The following is a 22164-nucleotide window of genomic DNA, read 5'->3' as shown; positions in this document are numbered from 1 at the left end:
GGCCATTCCTCTTCTTTTATAGAAGCACCTGATGTCATCCCAGAACCTTTAAAAAGCTATGAGAAATGATGGTTTTGAGGCACTCTCCATTGATAACTACATTAAAAATTACAGGATGACTCAGTTAAATCAGAACATAGGTTTTATGCAACACAGGACTAATTGTAAGAGTTGACATTTTAATTTACATAATGGGCAGTCTTAGGATGAGTAAGCAAACAGATTCTGATTATTGGCATAAACTCTATCAGACCCAATCAGAAGAGTTTTCAGCAGTTTTGTCATTAAGAGCAGTACACAACTGTAAGAACACAGACCATGAAAACTGAGGGAGATGCTTAAATTGGCCAAAATGCAATCTGTCAGCAAGACTGCAATTCCACAGAGAACCACCAGAGCATCAAGCAAACTCCAGCATCTAGGATGTGCGGTGTGAACATTTATAAAGGGAAAGTGAACGTTTATAATGGGAACTCTCATGGGGTACCCCTGGAGGTAAAGAATTGTCAATTACAGACCCCCAAGAGAAGAATCCTCAAAGGGAAAGAATCATCAATTTTAGGACCCAATAGGAAATGATGTACATTGCATCTCCTACAGGAAATCGACTAGCACTGCAACTCAGCCAATGAGACACTGTCATGGCCCTGAACTCTCACTTTTCTCCAAAGGACTTTCATTCAAAACAACCCCTCCCAACTTCATCCCCTTCTCTGTAAAATAACATCCCTCTCCTTTGTTTGTTAGACTAGCCAATGGTTTTTGCCATGGCTTGCTTGACCCAAATTGCAATTCTCCACTAAGAAGAACTGTGCGTACGGCAGTTATAAGGGGAAAACGTGAGGCATGCATGGAGTCAGCATGACGTCTGTGATCTTTGGAGATGTTTACAGTGTGTGTTTGTCACCATCATGAATCCTCAGTGAGACCCAACATCACAAAAGCCTGATCTACTTTGGTATTCTCGGACGCTCGCCCAAGCCTTGCGCCAAAGGAGGTTCACCATACTTAGAAAACTGAACCATAAGCTGGCTTTGCTTTTCATTTTAATCTGCCTTTGAATTTTGATTCCTCCATGAAATCTGTGCCTTTCCTTCATTCGTTTTGTTTTATTTCTGTCACTAAAATAAACATAAATCATTCACTTCCTCGTTCCTTCTCACTTCCAGCTCTAATTCTTACATAATCTCTGTCCCCAGGGTTTATTGCTTCTCAGTTTATGAAAATGAGTGTCCTAAACACACACACACACACACAAGCATCCTCGCATGTACCCTTTGCACACAATCCTAACAGTGCATGTCTTCTGCGTCATTTACCATCCTGCGTGGGGGAGTTCAGGCTGTGAGAACATTTAAACACACAGTAGATACTGATGCTTCCCAAAGGACAAGGGCAAGTTTTGTTTTCATTTCATTTTGTTCATATGCTCACTACTAACATAACTCTAAGTGATCCTGTTTTATTAGTTACCAGATTGTTTGAGGAATGGCTTTCTTACTGAAAAAAAGGAGAAAAATACCCAATGGTTGGCAAGGATATGGAGGAGGAAAACCCTCATGCACTGCTGGTAGGAGTGTCAATTGACACAAACTTTGCAAAATTGTTTGGTAGCATCTCCCACAGTTAAACATACACATGCTAGGTATGTACCTCACAGAAATGTGCGCCCACATGTTCCAAAAGACATGTGCAAGAATGCCTGTAGCAGCATTAATAGCAAGAAGCTGAGACCAACTCACATGTTGGAGGAGATCACTGGGAGCGTGACCACCTGTTGACCTGCATGCTGCACTCGGGCCATCAGAGGCTCCTCACTCCCTCCCCTGTCCTTGGAATGCGGGTTCAGCCCACCGTTCTCACAGTGGGAGCTGTTCCAAGGACATAGCCTTGAATAAGGTATCGTTGAGACCATCTGGACTGACGTGGTTGAACCCAGTTAAGGCCTCTATATACATTATTATGAGTGTGGAGGGTGAGGAGGTCTACCTGCCTCACAGCCACCCTAGAAAAGCCTTGGACGTAAGTTCCCCTGCTTATGAAACCTGCCACCTCCCAACCCAGAGTGGTCTTCCTCTTTCTTTGGGCTCTCCTTGCCCTCTGCAGGCAGGGACCAGTTTGAGAACTAACATGTGCCTATCAACAGCAGAATGGATAAACAAAATGTGTGTTATGGCCATATCATGCAGGATGACACAGCAGTGAAAATGAACCAGCAGCACACACAACAACATGGATGAGTCTCCAACTGACAAGAGTACATGCCACATGGCCTCGTGTATATAAAGCTCAAAAAGAGACAATAATAAGCTGTGGTTTGGGGAACACAAAACAAGGTGGTAAAATTATGAGGGAAAGCAGGAAATTGATCACCATAAAATCAGAGATGGCTCCCTTTGGACAGCAAGGGAGTTGGGACCAGGAAGGGACCCAGGGGGGTTCTGGAGAGCTGGTAAGATTCTATTCTTTGACGTACGTGGTGTGCGCACAATATTTACTTTATACAAATGTGTTAAACTACACAAAATTATTTTATGTACTTTTCTATTGTGTTAAGCAATTTTAAAAGGTTAAAAGAGAAGAAAGCAGGAGAGAAGAATCAAGACAATGTTATCAAATTAGCACCAAAGAAAATGGTTTTCAGGTAGAAAAAGGAATAGGCTTGGTCAGGATAGGAGAGGGGAGAAGAGAGAGGAGCAAAGTGGGAGAGGAGAGGAGAGAAGGGGAAGGGAGGAGAGAAGGGAGGGGAGGGGAGGGGAAGGGAGGAGAGGAAAGAAACTTGTCCATAATTATAGTCACATAAAAACAGAACATTCCTTATAAGAAAATGAGTGTCCCATCACTGAAGCCATTCAAGCATGGGCTGAACGGCCACTGGGAGGGATGATCTAGAGCAGACTCAAACACTGGAAAAAAGAATTGTAAAGAATGAACTAAGATTCCAGGATTCTAGTTCCCTTTCTTACCAGCACAGGTGGGGCCATTTGAAGTGAGAAAGAACAAACAAACAAAACCCATGGTCCAAATACTCTAAATCTACAAAGCAGATCCTCACTTTATGAAAAGAGTTCTTTTGAATAAATAACCAAAGTATATTTTAAATGTTTCTTTATAAGCCATTAACTAGCTAACCAAAAATAAAGAAGAGGGGAAGAGTTGAGGAGTTTCCATGTGAGGCTGGAGGAACCACTGCCCAATGAAACCCAATCATAAATGCAGAGCTGGTGTCGGTAAGAAAGGAGCCACAGATTCAATTTACCCACAGTGTTCCTCAAATGCATCTATTCTGTTATGACAGATTATTAAAATGGATTGCACAAAAATCATAAGAGTTTGGAAACTTCACCACTTTGCCTTAAATCACAAGGCTTCATCCTCTCAACCCCCCAGCTAGTATCAGTCAATAGGCTGTACTTTTTGACACTTTCAGAGAAAGACAGCTGAGCCTTGGCTGAAGGTTATCTTAAGAACATATCACAAGAAAACACAAGCTCTGTCGGGCTGGTAGTAATCCAGATGATCATCCATTCCCCTTTCAGAGCAACAATGGATTTTAATCACTTTTTCTGTTTCATAAATACTACCATGGCTCAACACATCTATGAGGAGACACAACACTACCCGCGGCTTCATCCTGTTTGCTAACTAATTATATCAACAACCTGAACCAACTTAACACCATACAAAAACACAGCTGATTTAGCAATCTGTAAATTATACATGTACATAAATCTGTACCAAAATGTGCTGCGTTTCGCTCCTGCTAATGTGCATGGATTCTTACTGGCACCTACAATTGTTTGATATAGGTTTCTGAACAGTAAAACATATGTTCTGCCTAGAGTGGGACCATTTAGGGTAATATTTTTGTAGTTTCCTGGCACTAAGGTCTGCCAGCCTTCCTAAGACAGATCTCCTACTTGCTCCAGCAAGCATTCTGACAGTAAGTGCCTACATATTTAAGCAACCATCAAAAAATATTCTGGAACAACACTTTTCCAGCCATGAATATGAAGAGAAGCAGGCTGGCTTTGCCTATGTGGCAACAGAGTCAATAGAAGTATTTGAAATGATCACCGACATGACTATAAGCAAAATCTGGGGCATTCATTATTCCTGTTGCCTACTTGTAACTATCCAAAAAACAAATGATCAAATCTCCCCTTCAAATGGTATTCAGAATGTGTCAAAGAAAATTAAACCAGATTTTAGTCCCATCAAGACCAGTAAACACCTTGAAAATATTTTCTTAAACACAGCATCAAGTCGAAACAAGAGTTACAGCCAGAAAACATCATGTATGGGCAAGGTTCCTAGGTTCCTAGGCCCCGATGCACTAGAATGTAACTTACTAAAGTTTAGGGGGGTTCCTTTTTTTCTACCCATCCCCAGTGTTCAATAAATAGGCTCAGTCTTTGTTGAATGAACAAACCAGTCACAACTGCTGATTAATCCTTGAGCTGCCCCTTACTAACCAACTGTGCATAAATGACTTAACCTGAGGAGTCTTAGTAAAATGGAGACCCTGCACCTCCTTTGCTGGCTTATGAGGATCAAAGGTGATAGTCTATGAAAAGTGACTTAATACTCGAATGGTAACCGCCAGTTATCATGCCTACACTTCAGCTAAGCCATTGACAAAGGTGAAAATACTACCCTCGCTTCGAAAAGAATTAGCTTCTCTTCTGCCCCGTTATACTGTTTGGATGTGGTAATGTGGCTGTTAGCCAAAATGGATGTTGTTCTTGTTGTTATAACATTTTATTCCATCTCCACTGGGAAATGATGGTTCTCTAGAGAAAATAATGGCAGTACAAGGAAGTCATGGCATGTTATATGGGCCATAAGGAACATGACTCTGGGGTCAAGGGGCTTGGGGTCTTATCAGTTCTGACCTTAAATATTTGAGGAAATGCTCTTGCTTCAATTTCTTCATTGCACACTGATGGGGAAAGGAGGGGCAGAGGAAAGAGAATCTAAGGGCTGTCTCTTCCTACAGCTCTATGATATTCCAGACAACAGTTATTAAAATGCCCCAAAACAAAGCCAGTTCTATTACCATCAGCATATAATGAGTTGTTTTTTTTTAAGGATGCTGCAAACAGTTCCACAGGCTGTCATAATGGTGAGAAACAGTATCTTCTGAAGAACTCTTGTCTCGGACACTGTCTGCCTGCCACTTAATAAGTCACTTACTATGCCCAAGACTCAGTTTTCTGATCTGTAGAACAGAAACAATCATACTGCCTAGGACCACTAGGAAAAAATACCTCATAAAATGACCAGACAGTATTGCTATTTAAAGGTAAAATGCTATTTAAAAACTGTAATGTCCCAAAAAAAAAAAGTCTGGTGGATTTTAGGAGGAAACAATCAATATTTTTAAATAGACTTTTTTCCATCACAGTAAAATAATGCGTGTAGATATTGTGGTATTTCCAAGAACCCACATTTTTTTTTCTATTTGTGTTGAGTAAATAGGATGAAAGGGATCATTGAAGACTTAAATCCTATATTTGAAGATCAGAACCTTTTCTTCTGATAAAATAATATTTTTAAAAGCTGATCCAACTTTCCCAAGATGTTTTACTGTCATTGTTGTTTCCAGTGTTGTTTGGTTGGTTAACTGAAGTCAAGCTGTTGGAATTGGTGCTGAAATTAAAATGCCAGTGCTAAAAATATTTCCAGCCACTTAATTCTATTGACGTTCTATATATGCTTACAGATGGGAAGTCACTCTAAGATCAACACAACTAGAAGGTACTCTGCCTTTTCAGCCCCAGGAAATTTTTTTTTTAATTGTGGTGTTAGTTCCAGGAAGGTCCTCCTACAAGCCCAAAGAACCTTGTGACTGTTACACAAAAGATCCTTCTACTGTTCTTTCCACTCAAAAACATAATATGGTATGCATTACATACACGGTTTCCCCTCTACCCTAAACACCACTGCCTCTCCACCAAAAAATGGAACTGTCATTGACATTTATGAGAAAGTTGATGTTCCTGGCAATGGAATCCCCAGATCTGCAAGACTGTCTCCATATCCCCTAACAGGCCAGTAACAATAGCAATCACAGCAAATTCGCTCTCACAGTGATTTTATTTAAAAATCCATGCACAGCTCCAGCTTTTTTTTACGGCAGTAGAGTTCACTGTGACTGTTAAGATACAGACTATCATCCTCTTGAACCTTCTTGGCACGGCTGTGACCTTGTTCTAAAAGCCACCCTAGTTTGAGTGAGGAAGACCTTGAAGGAAAACATGACTGACCAGAAACTCTTCAATACTCTTATTCTTAAGAGACACAAGATAAATGATCACATCTAGTAAAGTATCTTAATAATATATGATAATTTGCTTTCCTAGTTGATAAGTTGTTATTATAGGATATACTTAAATCCCTTTTTAATGAAAGAGTATTTCTCAGTAGTATAGATTAAGTCCCTTTTCAGATAATCCTGAATCTCTAACGAAATCCAAGTAGAAGCCCATAATTTTAACACAAGCCCCTTGAGGCTCTGAAACTACGATGGGTACACATTTTTAAAACCCATTTCCTGAGTTGGCTCTTCATGCACGTCATCCTAATAGAAGAATATCATCTGTCCCTGGAAGAAGAGGGGTCCAGGAGCCTGAAAAGCGCGTCTCTAGGCTTGGCCCTTTTTGGTTTAAGGTGATGAAGGGTGTGCTCTGTGCCTCCCAACTGCCAGGATTCCGGTTTGCCCAGAAGTGCTTCAGCCAGGATGCTTCGCCGTGGGTCCTAAAGGCATTTGAAAACGTTTCCCTCTCCATCCCTGCCCGGAGGACTCTCGCCTCGCCGCGCTTCAGGCAACTGTCCACGTCAATGCCCCAGGGAAAGAGAAGAGCAAGGAGCATTACTGGTTTCTTGGGTAATGGATAGATTTACAGGCTTGCTGAGTTCAAGAATTTATAGGTGAGCAAGATGTGTACGCATAGAACACTGCTGTGGTTTGGAAGAGAGGATCTATGACAGCCTTGTACCTGTGATCCCTTGGCTAGCCCTGCACCTGTGCCCTCCACTTCCCTCCAGGGTCCAGGAAACTCTGCCCCTCATGAGCTTTAACCTCGAAGAAGGGGAGTTTGTGGGTGAAGAGGTGGAATCCGACAGCCTGCAGCAGGTCTCTAAGTCCCCACGTCCCTACACCTTGGACTTCCCAGCCGCCGGGATGGAAGGTGAAGCAGCCGCATCCTCCCATCCCTCGGGAGGTTCCCGGAGGTGCTCGCCTCTCCGGCCGGCCCTCCCTGGGGAGAGGCGACGCCCTGGGCAGCGGCCGCAGAGCCCCGAGAGCCTCGCGGAGGGTGGGCAGTGCCGCCCGGAACGCGTGCCGCTGCCGCCGCGCCCGGCGTCCCGGCACTTTTCCCAGGACTTCGCTCACCCGCTGTCACGCTCTCCGGAGATGAGACCCAGCGGGCGCCAGAAAGGCCAAAAGGCGTCCCCAGGAGGGCTGTCCTCGTGGGATGGGGACCCATCAGCCCCCGCCCCGCCCGGCCCACCCTTCCCAGCCTCCGGGAGGCAGCCCCGCACCGCGGCTCGCGGCGGAGCCCCGGGTGCCGCTGCCTCTGCCGGCGCCCCGCGGCCGGAGGCGCCTGAATAAAGGACACGGTGGAAAGCCTGGGTGACCGAAATCCGAATGCACCTCTTACCGCTGGACCGCCGGACAATATTCTCCAGAAACGTGTTTTGCGGGGCCACCAGTCCCCTCCTGCCCCCCGCCATGGTCATCCTCGCGGCACGTTGGGGTCCGGGAGCGTCCCGGCGCGGCTTCACGGCAGCGGGGAGCTGGACGCCGCGCCCGCGCGCGATCCCGGCTCGAAGCGCCCCATGCGCCCCGCGGGGACCCGGGCGCGTAGGGGCGGCGGCTCCCTCCGGCGGCCACCCTCGCGCCCGCTTCGCGCCTCCTCCCCGCGGCCCTCCTCGCAGGGCACTCGCACGGGGCTCGCCGCGCCGCAGTCGCTTCCGGGTGGGCGGAGGGAGCCGGACGCCGGGGTCCGGGGCGCCCCCTGCCGGGAGCAGGACCCCGCCGCTCGCGGGAGACCGGGCGGGGGGCTCCCGCCGCGGCCCAGCCACGCGGACGGCCGAAGGCCGAGGCTGGGTGGGCAGCGCCTCCCTCTGGGCACAGCCAAGAAATGTGTCCGGGATGCGCCTGGGTCTGGGTGGAGAGGAGCGCTAATGAGCGGCTGTCCGGGTGGTTCGCTCCCGGCAGGTCGCCGGGAGTCCTGCGGAGGGAGCCTGACCCTGTAACCCTCTTCCTTCGCTCTGCTTCAGGCCGGGCCCCCGGGACCCCCGAGGCTCCTGGAACACCTCGTGCCTTCCCCCAGGGTCTCTTAGACTTGTTTGTGAAGGTTGCCCCACCTTGATTCTGAAGCGGCTGTTTCACCGGTAATTAATGAACTCGTACTGTCGGAAGTCAGACTTGCAGAGTGACTAACTGAGCTCCAGAAGAGCTGTCTTGGGTTGTTTTTCCAAGATAATCAAAGGCACAAATGCAGACTCCTGACGCTTAATAAATGTGCTGACTGACTGACCTGAGTTCCACTCTTATCCAGCAAAATCTTACCAAAAGGCCAAGAAAACATGTATATATACACAACTTTTTTAGCTGAAGCACAACCTGTTATGATCAGTGTGTAATCCTAAGAAACAGGAGCAAACTGTCTGACAAACATCAAAACGGTGGGCTTGTCTCTGAAGGCAATGTTGGAATGAGCCTGTGTGGTGCTCAGCTTCCCGAACATTGAGCATTAATGAGTAGCTGCGACCTTGGCTTGAAGGACAGGCCACACTGTGCAGATGTGCTGGTCTTCACGCCTGCCCCTTCCCAGCCTCTCCCCTCCCTGCACCCCACCCTAATATAATGAAAAATCTTACATACCATAAAAAAAAGATTTCTGGGCAGGAGCCAGACAACTCTCCTTTGTTTGCTAATTTGGGGAGATTTCTTACCTTGCATATACTCTTTACCTGTCTTTTACTGTATGTCCCATTGGGTGTAGCCAGACACTAAGTCTATGCCCCATAAAAGGAATGAGTTGATAGTTTTCCAGTTATTTCCAGGCTGGATCAACAGTAGACAAAATATGGAGGAAAAAAAACTGACCTTACAACCTCAACTGTTGGGATTAACCACCGGATATGTCATAACGTACTGCAAATACTCTCAGTTTATTAATCTCAAAAACAGAAGAACAAATTCTTGTCCAGGAAACTCTTGAGTTCCTATGAAAATGAAACACAACTATATAGAGGACAGCACTCTAAATTGTAAAGTACTCTACCAAGGTCAGACATCATCATTAGAGTGACTAAATAAATTGGGCCATTACAGACATCACTCTTTCTTTTATACTGTATAGACACAAAGTAAACAGATGGTGGCTGTTAACAAAATTAGGTAAGGCTTGCGTGGGCTTTGAGATGGAAGTAATGATACACTTCTTCCATAAGATAACATTCTACCCTTTATTTACATCAGTCACCCAGCTTAGAGCCGTGATTTCTTAAACCCTAGCTCCGTCTAGTGGTTCTCTGTTCTATTACAAATGTGGTAAAAAGCGGTGGTTGAACTGTATTGGGTGCTGAGCTGAATAGTGGGTGTCTGCCCACTTCATTTGAATAAAGCTCTTAAGGTCATGTTATCTACTGCAGAAACATGCCCAAAGGGAGATTCGTCATGGCAATATTAAAAACCCATCAAACAACCTCATAATCCTGCTTGTAAAGGGAAGATAAAGAAAAGAATAGGGCAAAAACTGTCAGACAGAGTTAATAAAATTTCTCAGGTTTTAATGAGCTCTCATGTTTTGTGGCTCTGATAAAAAGGAAACAGATGATATTCATTTGAGATGAGAGATGTTAAAGCCTTGCTAGGCTACCTGATGTGAAAAAAGTAACAACGATATATTCATTTTCATTTTAAATGTACTACTACAATGATCCTCATCATGCACTAGGCAGTTGCGTGTGTGTGTGTGTGTGTGTGTGTGTTGGCACCATTTTGAGTACTACAGTTTTTAGTGGTACATTCAAAGAGATTAAAAGACCAAAACCAATAAAAAGTCATCAATTTTTATCCACCATCACTACTCAGTGTGACAGTATCTCACATGTCCATGAAAAGCACCTCCAGCCATTTCCCATTCCTTTGGCTGACACCTAACACTGCCTGACTGTGGGAATAGGATCATGTTCTTCCTTGTCCACATTCTCTTTGGTACTCACAGGCCAAGATCGCAGGTGTTCAATAAACACCCGGTCCTTGATGAGACTGGTTTGTCAGTACGCTATGCTTCTGACCAAATTTGTCACCTTCTGTTCCCTATGCCACATTCAGTTCCAGGACCAGCTCAGCCTGAAGTTCTGTCTGAGATCTGTCACTGTAACGTAGGGATCTCAGAGCAAAGTTTAATCTTACAAATTTGTGAAAATTTGGTAACACATTTGAGAAGGATTCACAGTACACCAATCAATGTACATTGACAAGCCAGTAGAGAGTTCCTGTATTTTTATACGATAAGAAAAAGCCACTTTTCACTGAAAAGGACAACTTTAAATAACTGTGACCAGAGTTTCGATTAAACTGCCTCTGTCCCTCCTGCAGAAAGTGGGCTAGGACTGTCTAGAACTTCAACCAAGAAGCATAGAGTCTAAAATGAGAACTTCTAAAAGTTTCACTAGCCTTCCTTCCTTCTCAGGGATTCTCCTCCTGTCCCCCCTCAAGATCGTTTACTCCTCGATTATAATACATGTTTATGTTGGCATTACACAATAGATGGTGAGCGCCTTTAAACTAAGATGAACTCTACCAATCTCTGTTCTCATACATGTAAGCCATGAAGTAATTCGTGAATCCACAAAAGGAACTGATAGTGTTGGAAGCACACTACACAGAGAGCATGGAGATGGAGTGTGCAGATTGACAGAGAAAAGAGTGCAAGAGATGACAGAAAAATCTCTACACCCAACAGCAACAAAAAATGTATCAAATGAAGAGGAAGTCCATGCCATGCACCAGAGGGGACAAATGGCATCATGCAAAGGCAGGAATTACACTTTTTCATTCTATTAAGACCATGAGGTATGGGTGACAGACATCAGAAAGCCAAGAACCCCTCAGTCACAGGAAAGTTTCCGATGAGTCCGGGAAGGCCTGGGAGCCAGAATGGCAAGGAGAGATGCTTCATCACTGGCAAACAATTAGCATCATTAGGAGAAACTGAACCTAGAGGTGACTTCATCTTCTCAGCCACCAGGAGTGAAATATCTAAAAGAGGGGGAATTTATAGCATAGGAAATTTCAGCTTCGATAACCCAATGACAGACTTATTGTTTATTTTGTGTTATTTCAGTTAACAAAACTTCTTTTTCAATATATTCATAGGAAAAGAGCTGGGCAGGCCATATCCATTGGAAAGACCTGCCCTGTACTATGGATACCTCTCCCCAGGTGCTGAGAGAAGGGGGAGGAACTGCTGCAGTATGAATCATCGTCCATGAATCTATCTGGGGAAAGGATGCACCGATGTGGGTATTACCCTCAACTGTAAGCATTTTTAAATGCTTGTAAAATTGGGTTGTATCCTTCTAAATACCCAAAGCTATTATCCTTCTTTCTTATTTCTTCTTACCATCAGACAACAGGATCTTTTACCATATTCTCCCTCATGGAAAATAAAAGCCATTTACAGCAGTCTCATGATAAATGTATGAATTGCTTCTTAAGGATTATCAACATTTTGAGAAATGTTTCATGGAAGGACCATCTTTCTTATCAACCACGAACACTTTCTGAGGATCGGCTTATGCTGAGAACTTGATAGATCCAGCTGATAAGGAGGGAAAAAAATGATCTCCTACTGGAGTCAGGTCAGCATTGTGGTTGAAAACATGGGTTTGGGAGTCAAACATAAACAGTTCGAGACCCAACTCTACCCCCTACTAGCCATGTATTCTTGGGCAAGTTACTTAACCTCTCTGTGCCTCTTTTTGCCTCTACGAGTGAGCATTAAAACAGTAACTTTCTTAAGAGTACAAGGATTAAACAACAACAATAATAGCTAAACACTTTATATTTGCCACACTGTATAATAGCAGTTTGTATGTTATTTTTTAACCCCTATAAAACTCTGAGGCAGGTTCTGTTATTATCCCCATATTACAGATGAGGCCATGCATGTAAGGTACTTATACAATGACTGGCACATACTACATGATCAATAAATGTTAGCTATCATTGCTTTCATGTTATTACAGGTGGTCTTGATGTCAGAGTATACAAGCTGGATAGTCAGGGCCATAGGTCCTTCATGACCTTTCTTATGTGGGAGAAGCACATAGCAATATCTGTCACCCTTGGACACTCTACTTAGTGGCCCAGAAGGAGGGAGCTTTTTTTTCAGTCCCCTCTATAATACCTCTAGTATTTTGAATCTATTTAGTATAAAATAAGGAGCTATTGGAGATGTTTCTATAAAGCAATTGCATGATCAATGTGTGTTCAAAGAAAATTGATCTATCAAAGTTATGTAAATTAAGTACGAATGAGGAGGAGAGAGGCAGAAACACCAGCTAGGAAATTCTAATGTTACTATAGTCAAGAGGTATAATAATAGGATAAGAAGAGCCCTGGTGAGAGATTTTAGAAATTTTGCTATATACAAGGGATGATGGTCTGCAGTTTTCTTTACTTATAATGTGTTTGTCTGGTTCTGGTATTGGAGTAATGCTCATCTCATAAAATAGTTCAGAAATATTTCCTCTGCAAATCTCTGGGAAATTTCATGGAGAATTGGTATTAATTCTTCCTATTGTCATATATTTTATTTATACATATGTGATAAGTCCCACAATGCATTCTCATTTTTATTATTATTATACTTTTATTATTACCTTCTAAGGAAATTTAAATAACAGTTTTAAGTCTTATATATTTCCCCTTGAAGTTACCATTCATAGTGCTCTTCATTCCTTTGTGTTACTCTGTATTCCATCTGGTGTCATTTTCTTTCTACAAGAAAAATGCTCTTTAACATTTCTTTAGCAAGGATCTACTGATGATGAATTCTTTAAACCTTTTACATATTTGATAAAGTATTTATTTTCCCATCATTTTTTTGAAAGATATTTTTGCTGGGTATAAAATTATAGGTGACAAGATTTTTTTCTTTCAGTGTTTTAGATATTACTTGACTGTCTTGTTAATTCCATTGTTTCCAATGAGAAACCTGATATATTTATTTTTCTTTCTCTGTGTATAAGTTATATTTTTTCTCTGGATGTTTTTAAGATGTTTCTATCACTAGTTTTGAGAAATCTGATTACAGTATGCCTTAAAGTGCTTTTCTTCATTTATTTTGAGCTTGGGGTTCATTGAGCTTCTTGGACTTGTAGGTTTATAACTTCATTAAATTTGGAAAATACTTGACCTTTATGTCTTCAAATATTTTTTCCATCTGACATCCCAGCTTCAGGTAATCCAATCACATATATATTTGGCCACTTGAAATGTTCACATAGCTCACGGATCTTTTCATGTTTAAAAAATTGTTTTTCTCCAAAAAAAACTATTTTTCTCTTTGTTTCATTCTAAATATTTTCTATTGCTATGTCTTCAAGATCACTAATCTTTTCTTACATAAAATATACTCTACTGTTAATCCTGTCCAGGGTACTTTCCATCTCAAGACTTCTCAAACTTCTCTGGAAGTTTGGTTTAGGTCTTATTTATATCTTCCACCTCTCTAATTTTTTGACTATATAGGATTTATAATAACATAATATCCTTGTCTGCTAATTCTAAAATCTGTGTCATCTTGTGTCTAATATCTGGGCTATTATGATTGATTTATTCTTTCCTTCTCATTATATGTGGTATTTGCTACTTCTTTGCTGCAAAAAATCTTCAACTGGATATCAGACATTGTAAATTTTACCTTCTTGGATGTTGGATATTTTTATATTCCTATAAATATCCTTGAATTTGTTCCAGGATGCAGACAATTTACTTGGAAATGATTTGATATGACTAATGACCCTTTTGCATCTTGCTTTTAAGATTCATTAATCTTAAATTCATTAATCTGCAGAACCAGAGCAGCATTTAGAGTTTATTATTCACCACTATTGAGGCAAGACATTTCTTAAAACTCTACTGAATGCCCCATAAATTATGGGGTTTCCCAGTTTGGATTATAGGAATAGAAACTATTCCTGTCCCTGCTACTGGTGGGAACTATTCTCTTTAATCTTTTTTGGATGGGTCTTCCCCCAGTCTAGACAATTTCTTTATACACATGTGCCAATCAGTACTTTGTTAAATCCTCAAGGGGACCTTCCTTATGCACTAGCCTCATTTCATGTGCTCAATAGCCATATGTGATTAATGGAAAATGTTTTGAGCAGCACAGGTATGGACCATTCCTATCATCACAGAAAGTTCCATTGGAAAGTGTTCTTCTACAGCCAGACTTGTCTAACTATATGCCAGTCCTTCAATGCTACCTGTTAGTGCTTCTCAAAATTTACTGTGCATTTGGATCAGATGGGGATCTTGTCAAAATGCAGATTCTGATTCAGGAGTTCTGGATAGTACCTAGGTTCTTCATTTCCAAAAGGTCCCAGGTGATAATAATGCTATAGGTTAGCATATAACATTTGACTGTAACCCCTAGATATAAGCTTCTATACATTATTAAGTTGGTATGTGCTCTTTTCATGGGAAAAACATTCTGAAGCAAACCAAAACAGCCTGACAGTGAGAAAAGAGCAATGTAACATCTTTAAACCTCTCTTACTTGCAATAGTTTTAGTACTTAACTGAAAACTCTAATTTTACACACAAGTTAATTTTCTAAAGAGAATTAAAAAGGTAAGTTTCATGTTTATTAAATCTTAGTGTGAACAGGACTTTCATGCTAAGAGAAGAAAATGGCATTTGGTGATGTGCTTGAACTGGCTCATCCCAGCTTATGAGAACTGATTGTTAAATTTTTAGTTGTGCAAGCCAGGTGCTAAGTATAGCCATTATTCAGCATTAAATTAGAACACAGTCAGATTACAATTAAATAAATTATACTGAAAATAAAGATAATACTAAAAACTCATCACTTCTTAATTGTTTTGCTACTTAGTATTCACTGTACTATCTTACTACCTACTATTTAGTATTATCTGCCTACTTGAAACATGTTGGTAACTTGAAATCAGCCATGGTAGATTATTCTACCACAGAAACAAGCAAATATTGTAAATAAGGGCTTCCCCTCTCCCCCAGAGAGCTGATTTTTACACATTTACGACCACACAGCTGATGGTATTGCCTTAAGAATGATAACAAATCACAGAGGGCAGTAACTCAGTTGCCTCTTCAACTACTTTAATACATCTCATTAAAGCAGTTAGATTCTTAGTGCTGTCTTGGCTCAGGCATTTTGAAACACAAGAAGAACATGATAACTGAACCAAAGAACTGAAAGATAGCTCACCCAGGAGAAAAGCTAGATTCTTAGACCCAGAGAACCCCCCATGCCATGTAATCCAACTTTTTACCTGCTGTAGGAATCACGCGGCTACACAAAGTTCTGAGGAAGAGAAGTAAACATCTTTGTTTTCTACTGGAACAGAGACGCCAGTCATTTATGTGAGGGAGACAACATTTATCAATTCAAGACCGCTCCTGCCACGTGCCTCCCTGCCCCTCCATTTCCCAGCACCTCCAAAAAGATCAAGAAGTGGATGTGCTTTAAACCATCACAGTTCCCAGATCTTTTATGAAGCAGAATTTAGGAGAATGGGCAAGAAGAATGGGAACAGGCAGTAGGGCATGGGGAGGAGAAATGAGATCTAAATTGAGACCTGAAGAAACTACCCCTAAGTATCAGTTGGTGGTGGGGAGCACTACAGTCCAAGGAAATAGAAGGCCATGAGGTGGTGCAGCTCAATCTAAGAGTGGGAGGCATGTGGGTAGAGATGTGTTTGGAGAGGTTAATAGGATGATTGTGTCAGTCCCTGTTAACCCTGTTACTGCTTTACTCTATCAAAAAGTGACAAAAAATCACTGGACTATTTTAAAGAGAGGAGTCATAGGATTAGATTTGCATATTAGAAAGACTGTTTTGGCTACAATGTAGAGAATATATTGGAATGGGCTAAGCCTAGAGGCAGTGAGCCCAGTTTGCAGTGACTTAATGGTAAGGAAAACTTAGGGAAGCTATGGGAAATTTATACCTTTTCAGGAAGCACATAAGTCAGATAAAAAGACAAGTTGAGTTGATGTAGGTGATTGAAAAGTCTCCTGACTACCTGAGATCTTACATCTTCGATAATGGCATCGTATCTCACCCTACACAGCCTTCCTCCCTTAGCATAAGTATACAGAGCCTTTTATGTGCAAGGTACTCAGGATAGAGTATATTTCTAGTATTCCAAAAGGAATTTAAATTACTAAAAAGATGAACCCACTTCACTGTTGTGAAGTACCTTTCTTCTAAGGAACAAAAGGCCCTTTATTAATGTTGTTTTGTAAGACTTTTGGCTCCCTGGGAAGCTAGGATAATCAACAGGCACAGTCGATTGACTCAATAACAAGGTAGAATATTCTCTGGTTTATTGATAAACTAGAGAGGGTTCTTTTCTTGGTAAACTAAATGCATCCTCCAGTGTACCCCAAGAGATTATGATTCATGTTTGAAAACTCCAAGAACCCATATATCAAGAGAACCAGTGAACAGTTATGATTTAACATATATTTGTAAAAAGTATGCATGTTTTTTCTGCCAATTGTTGGAATAACCACTAACGCTATCATATCTTGCATATATGCTCTCCCTAGATTTTCTTAGTTTGGAATAACTTGCTCCTAATTCTCATGCATTAATATTAATCATAATTATCACATCTACAAATGCAAGGCAATAGATTTTCCTGTTGTTGAAACTGTTTTTGCCTTAAGAATGATATTGCTATTGTTTTGGTTGGTTCTGCCTTTCTCTAGAAGGGCTATACCTAAACACTTCCATCTTTCATGCACTCATAAAAATGTGGTTCTGTTTTGGGAAAATTCAGTGTCTATATATTTTAATTAAGAATTTGTAGAATTCATAAGGAAATACAAAACAATACATAGCTTTCATACACACACGTGCACACACATATACACCATGCTAGAAAAAGAAATTAACTTTGGTGGGATACTTTTAATTCTGCCCCCTAAAATATTGAAGATTCTTTGAAATTTGGAATTGATATCAGACTGTGAAGTTAAACCAGATAAACTTTTCAATGAAGGGAGGTTAACATGCCAGAAAGGATACCTTTCAAATTCAAAGTCAGCCACAGAGCTATAAATCCACCGTCACTGGAAAGATCAAATGGCTGAAATCCATTGTAGTATAGTCCAGATAGTAAACCTGAGAAGAGGGGAGAGGTCGTTATTACAGGAAAAGTGCCAAATGTTAGAATAACCCAAGAAAAGCCAAAGACACATTAGATAGTAAAGGAAGGGGACCCCCCAGTAAAGCAAGTATACTGCCTGTCATTCACACTGCATCACTCCTTTGAATGTTCCTTGCAAGTGAGGTGTCAGGTATCCATTCTATGGCTCCGTCCATTTGTCTGTTCTGCAGATATTTAGCACCTCAGTGTGCTGTACCCTGTACTAAGGTCAGAGATAATGGGATAAAAGATATGCAAGAGCTCTTGGGCAGAAATGGGAGCAAGCAAAGGAAACAAAAACAATTAGGTGGTGCGCTTACTCGGTGCCATTCTCATTTATATACAACATTCTATTTAATACAAACCCATGACATAATTTGATCACTGAGAATGGAAATTAACAAATTTCCTAAACCTCTGTTAAACAGTCCTGGGACTGGACATACCTTGCTATCCCGGTGTTAACCAATACTAAAGAGAAGCAAAATAACCTAACTGCTTACTCCTGGAAAATAAGACTATGAACAAAAATAGGTTAACTCCAGGATTAATTGCATGCTTACCTTGCAGGGCCCACCAGTCCAAGGCTATTATGTCATAATTTAAAACTTATCCAGCCTGGCCCTAAACCTTATAAATATCCTTCCCTGACATCTCTCTTCTGAGATATTACTAAGTCTCTGTCAAGATAATGTCCACCCTTACTACAGTGAATCCAATACACATAGATTTGTTTGAGCAACAGATTTTTTTTTTCTGGTGGTCTTTGAGGAGTTAACAGTCAATATCACTATTTTTTATGAAGAAACTTGCCCCAACTCATACAGATATTATGAGCCACTTTATTAAAGAGCTGAGTATTAAATGCAGTTGGGACTGACTCTGAAGTTCATATTCTACCCACTGGTGTATACATTTACACACAGGTGCTCGATGAGATAAAGGACACACAGATTTTCACTGAATATTCTCAGATGTTCACAAACAACAACTTTGAAAGAGATGGCAACATTAAAAATGGCAATCCATAAATGCAAGGGAAATTCAAGTCCTTAAATCTTAAGTCAAAATGTACTTACTGCCATCTGCTCTTCACCATGACACAGCAATAAAATGCATAAATAAATGACTCAGAGGCCATAAAAGAATTTCCTAAATGAGTCCCATAAACAGATACAAACAAGGACTGAAGTCTACCTATTGGTTGATAATGATAATAAAGCTTAGAATTTTGTACATGATCCTAAAAAATTACATAAGCCCTTCGTAGTCAGTGTTCAATGCACTCATAATCACAGACCTTGGGAGCTTAAGTAATAAATGGCTATTTAAAATATAAAACATCAAATAAAAATGCAAAAGTATTTCAGTTTCAAATGCATCAATGATATTGTTGACTTCAAGATAGAACGCAGTGAGCTGTCAAGCTCTGTGGGTCACCGGGGAGGTAAAACGTGGGTCAGTGGCCCAGACAGTTGATTAAAAGGAGGTAAAGAAGAGGCAAACATCCTAAAGGCAGAGTTACATGAAGGAAAACAACCAAAGTTTTGACAGAAAACAGAAGATACATTCTAGATATGCTGGGTGGGGGCTCCCAGCTCAGCCAGTGGGGTTCTAGGGTCAGGATGAAAACCTGGGGTCAGGCCATAGTGGGTATTGACACTCTGCCATTAAGGAGAGCCCAGACGGACACAGGCTGGAAATAGTATAAGCGATTTGTAGAGCAGGGAAACCGTCTCTCACCTCCTGCTATGGACACACCACGGTGTCACCATTATTAATATTAAAGAATGCCAATTGTACAATGATAAATGAGTTAATAAAAATAACAGCAACAGCTAATACTTCCATGTAGCACCTGTTTGGTATCAGGCAGGATTGTAAGCACTGTACATACACTAAATCATTTAAAGCTCACCCTGTGAGTACCTAGGAGGTAGGCACTGTAATTAGCCTTATTTTACATATGAGGAAATTGAGGCACAGAGAGATTAAGTGACTTGGCCAGGACTTAAACAGCTAGTAAATGGTAGCACCAGGGTGAGTCACTCATCAGTTAACAGTGTAGTCACTTGTGATACTCTGCCTTAGCAGACAGAAACACATGCTCTTTTCTACTCTAATAATGTGGAAATATACTCTACACCCAGCAGTCTACTTCAGCCCCCAGCCCCGAGTACTTGGCATTCATATGGGACTTAGGCTTCTCCCCATTGCTATGGCAGTTTGTGCTTATATATCACTTGTCAGGCACAAAGATTCTTGCATTTTAGCTGCAATTTCATTAGAACAACCTAAGAGGTCTTACTGAAATTGTGCCTCTTAGAAGTGTCTTCAGGCTTGTTGGCTAAAACTGATTCATTATTTCCTATTCATTTCTAGAATTATAGTTAGCCAAGTTGAAGGATTATTTTTAATGTTTTATATTTATTAGAATTTTTTTTGTCTTGGAACAATCTCAAACTTACAGAAAAGTTGCAAGTAGAATTCAAAGGACTTCCTGAACCATTTGAGAATAAGTTGCCCCATCTCTCCCCAAATACTTTAGTGTGCATTTCCTGCAAACAAGAGCATCACCCTACAGATCCACAATACAACCAACATAATCAGAAAGCTGACACTGACCCTACCCTACAATTTAATCCTCAGACCCCAGTTGTCCCATTAATGTCCTTTACAGCTCCAGTTCACAGCCACGCACTGTATTTTGTAGCCCTGTCTCTAGCCTCCTTCAGGGATCCTCCATCAGGGATTACCCATCAGGGACAAGAATAGTTCTTGTCTTTTCTTGACTTTCATGGCCTTACACATTTGAAGATTAGGGGCCAGTTATTTTATAGAATGTCCTTCAATGTTGAGTTATCTGATGTTATCTCATGGTAAATTCATCTTTGGCATGAATATTGCAGAAATAATCTTCTCACTGCATTCTATCAGGTGGTGCAGGATATGAATTTGTTATTTACTGAGAATAATGGCAGCCTTGACCATTCTGTTTAGATGGTGTCTGCCAGACTTCTTCACTGCAAACTTACTCCACTCTTAGTAATTAATAACATTTTGTGCAGAGGCACTTTGAAACAATGTAAATAACCCATTCTTCATCAGACATTAATTGTTTTATTAATCTACTAATTTACATTAGCGTGGATTCACAACTTCCTATTATATATTATATTCAGTGGGTTACCATCCCTTAAGTAATAAATATTATCTTTGTGATATTCAAATTGGTCAGTGGGATCTGCTTCAAGCTGGCTTCTGAGTCCTTTTATTATTATTCTTGTTGCGTTACTTTTTATTTTTATTTTTATTGAGGTAAAATTAACATATAACATTATATTAGTTTCAGGTGTACAACATAATTATTTGATACTTGTGTACATTGCAAAATGACCACTAACAGTAAGTCTAGTTGGCAACTGTCACCATACATAGTTACAAAATTTTTCTTCTTGTGATGAGAACTTTTTAAGATCCACTCTCTTAACAACTTTCAAACATGCAATTAATAATATTATTAACTATGGTCAACCACTACTCTTATTTATTTTATAACTGGAAGTTTGTACTTCTTGATCCCCTTCACCCATTTCACACATCCCCACTCCCTGCCTCTAGCAACCACCCATCTGTTCTCTGTATCAATTAGCTCAGCTTTTCTTGTTTGGGATTTATTTGTTTTGTTAGATTCCAGATATAAGTGAGATCATAGGGTATTTGTCTTTCCCTGTCGCACTTACTTCACTTATCATGATGCCCTGAAGGTTCATTCATGTTGTCACATTGCAAGATTTCATTATTTTTCTGGCTGAATAATATTCCATGGTGTGTGTGTGTGCATGCATGTGTGTGTATATATGTGACATTTTCTTTATCCATTCATCCATTGATGGATACTTAGGTTGTTACGTATCGTAGGTTTTGTGAATAATGCTGCATGTGTCTTTCCAAGTTAATGATTTCATTTTCTTCAGACAAATACCCAGAAATGAAATTGCTGGATCATATGGTATCTCTATTTTTAATTATTTAAAGAGACTCCATTCTGTTTTCCACAATGGCTGCACCAGTTTACATTCCCACCAAAAGCGCATGAGGGTTCCCTTTCCTCCACGTCCTCACCAACACTTGTTATTGCTTATCTTTTTGATACTTGCCATTCTAACAGGTATGTGGTGATATCTCATGGTTTTGATTAGCATTTCCCTGATGGGTAGTGATATTGAGCAACAGGTACAGGCACATTATCTCTTGGCCATCTGAATGCCTTCTTAGGAGAAATGTCTGTTCAGATCCTCCACCCATGTTTTTTTATCAGATTGTCTGTTTTATTGCCATTGAGTTGTATGAGTTCTTTATATATTTTTATATTAACCCCTTACCAGATGCATGATATGACAATATTTTCTCCCATTCAGTAGGTTGCCTTTTCATTTTGTAGATGGTTTCCTTGGCTGTGCCTGTGTCTTTTTGACACAGCCCTTCGTTCCTACCACATCCTTACTCTTTGGTTCAGTGATGTTCCAGGAGTCATCTCCAGAAAGCCCTGATTCTTTTTAATAGAAAATGACATTTAGGAACCTGGTGAAACCTTGAGGGGATGTCACTCAAAGTTTTCACACACACACACACACACACGTATATCCAGTTCTATATTAATTAATTAATTTATTTATATTTACTGAAATCCATGAGGTCACAAAGATATAACCA

At 40.8% G+C, this 22164-nt stretch overlaps 1 protein-coding gene across 2 annotated transcripts in view; it reads right to left on the bottom strand.

The window, feature by feature from the left end:
* KCNH1 (potassium voltage-gated channel subfamily H member 1) overlaps positions 1 to 7944 on the bottom strand; it is a 358999-nt gene extending 351055 nt beyond the window's left edge. The window contains exon 1 of one of the 2 annotated variants that reach the window (XM_036912446.2): positions 7665 to 7944. In XM_036912446.2, the coding sequence (XP_036768341.1) occupies positions 7665 to 7743 (79 nt within the window). In that variant the 5' untranslated portion in view covers positions 7744 to 7944. The remainder of the gene's footprint in view (positions 1 to 7664) is intronic. The other variant, XM_036912447.2, reaches the window with a different exon arrangement.
* Positions 7945 to 22164: the final 14220 nt, after the last annotated feature.

Source organism: Manis pentadactyla, chromosome 9 (assembly GCF_030020395.1).
Source record: "Manis pentadactyla isolate mManPen7 chromosome 9, mManPen7.hap1, whole genome shotgun sequence".
Taxonomy (NCBI): Eukaryota; Metazoa; Chordata; class Mammalia; order Pholidota; family Manidae; genus Manis; species Manis pentadactyla.
The sequence above is the reverse complement of the archived record's forward strand: the minus strand, read 5'-3'. Positions and strand labels throughout refer to the sequence as shown.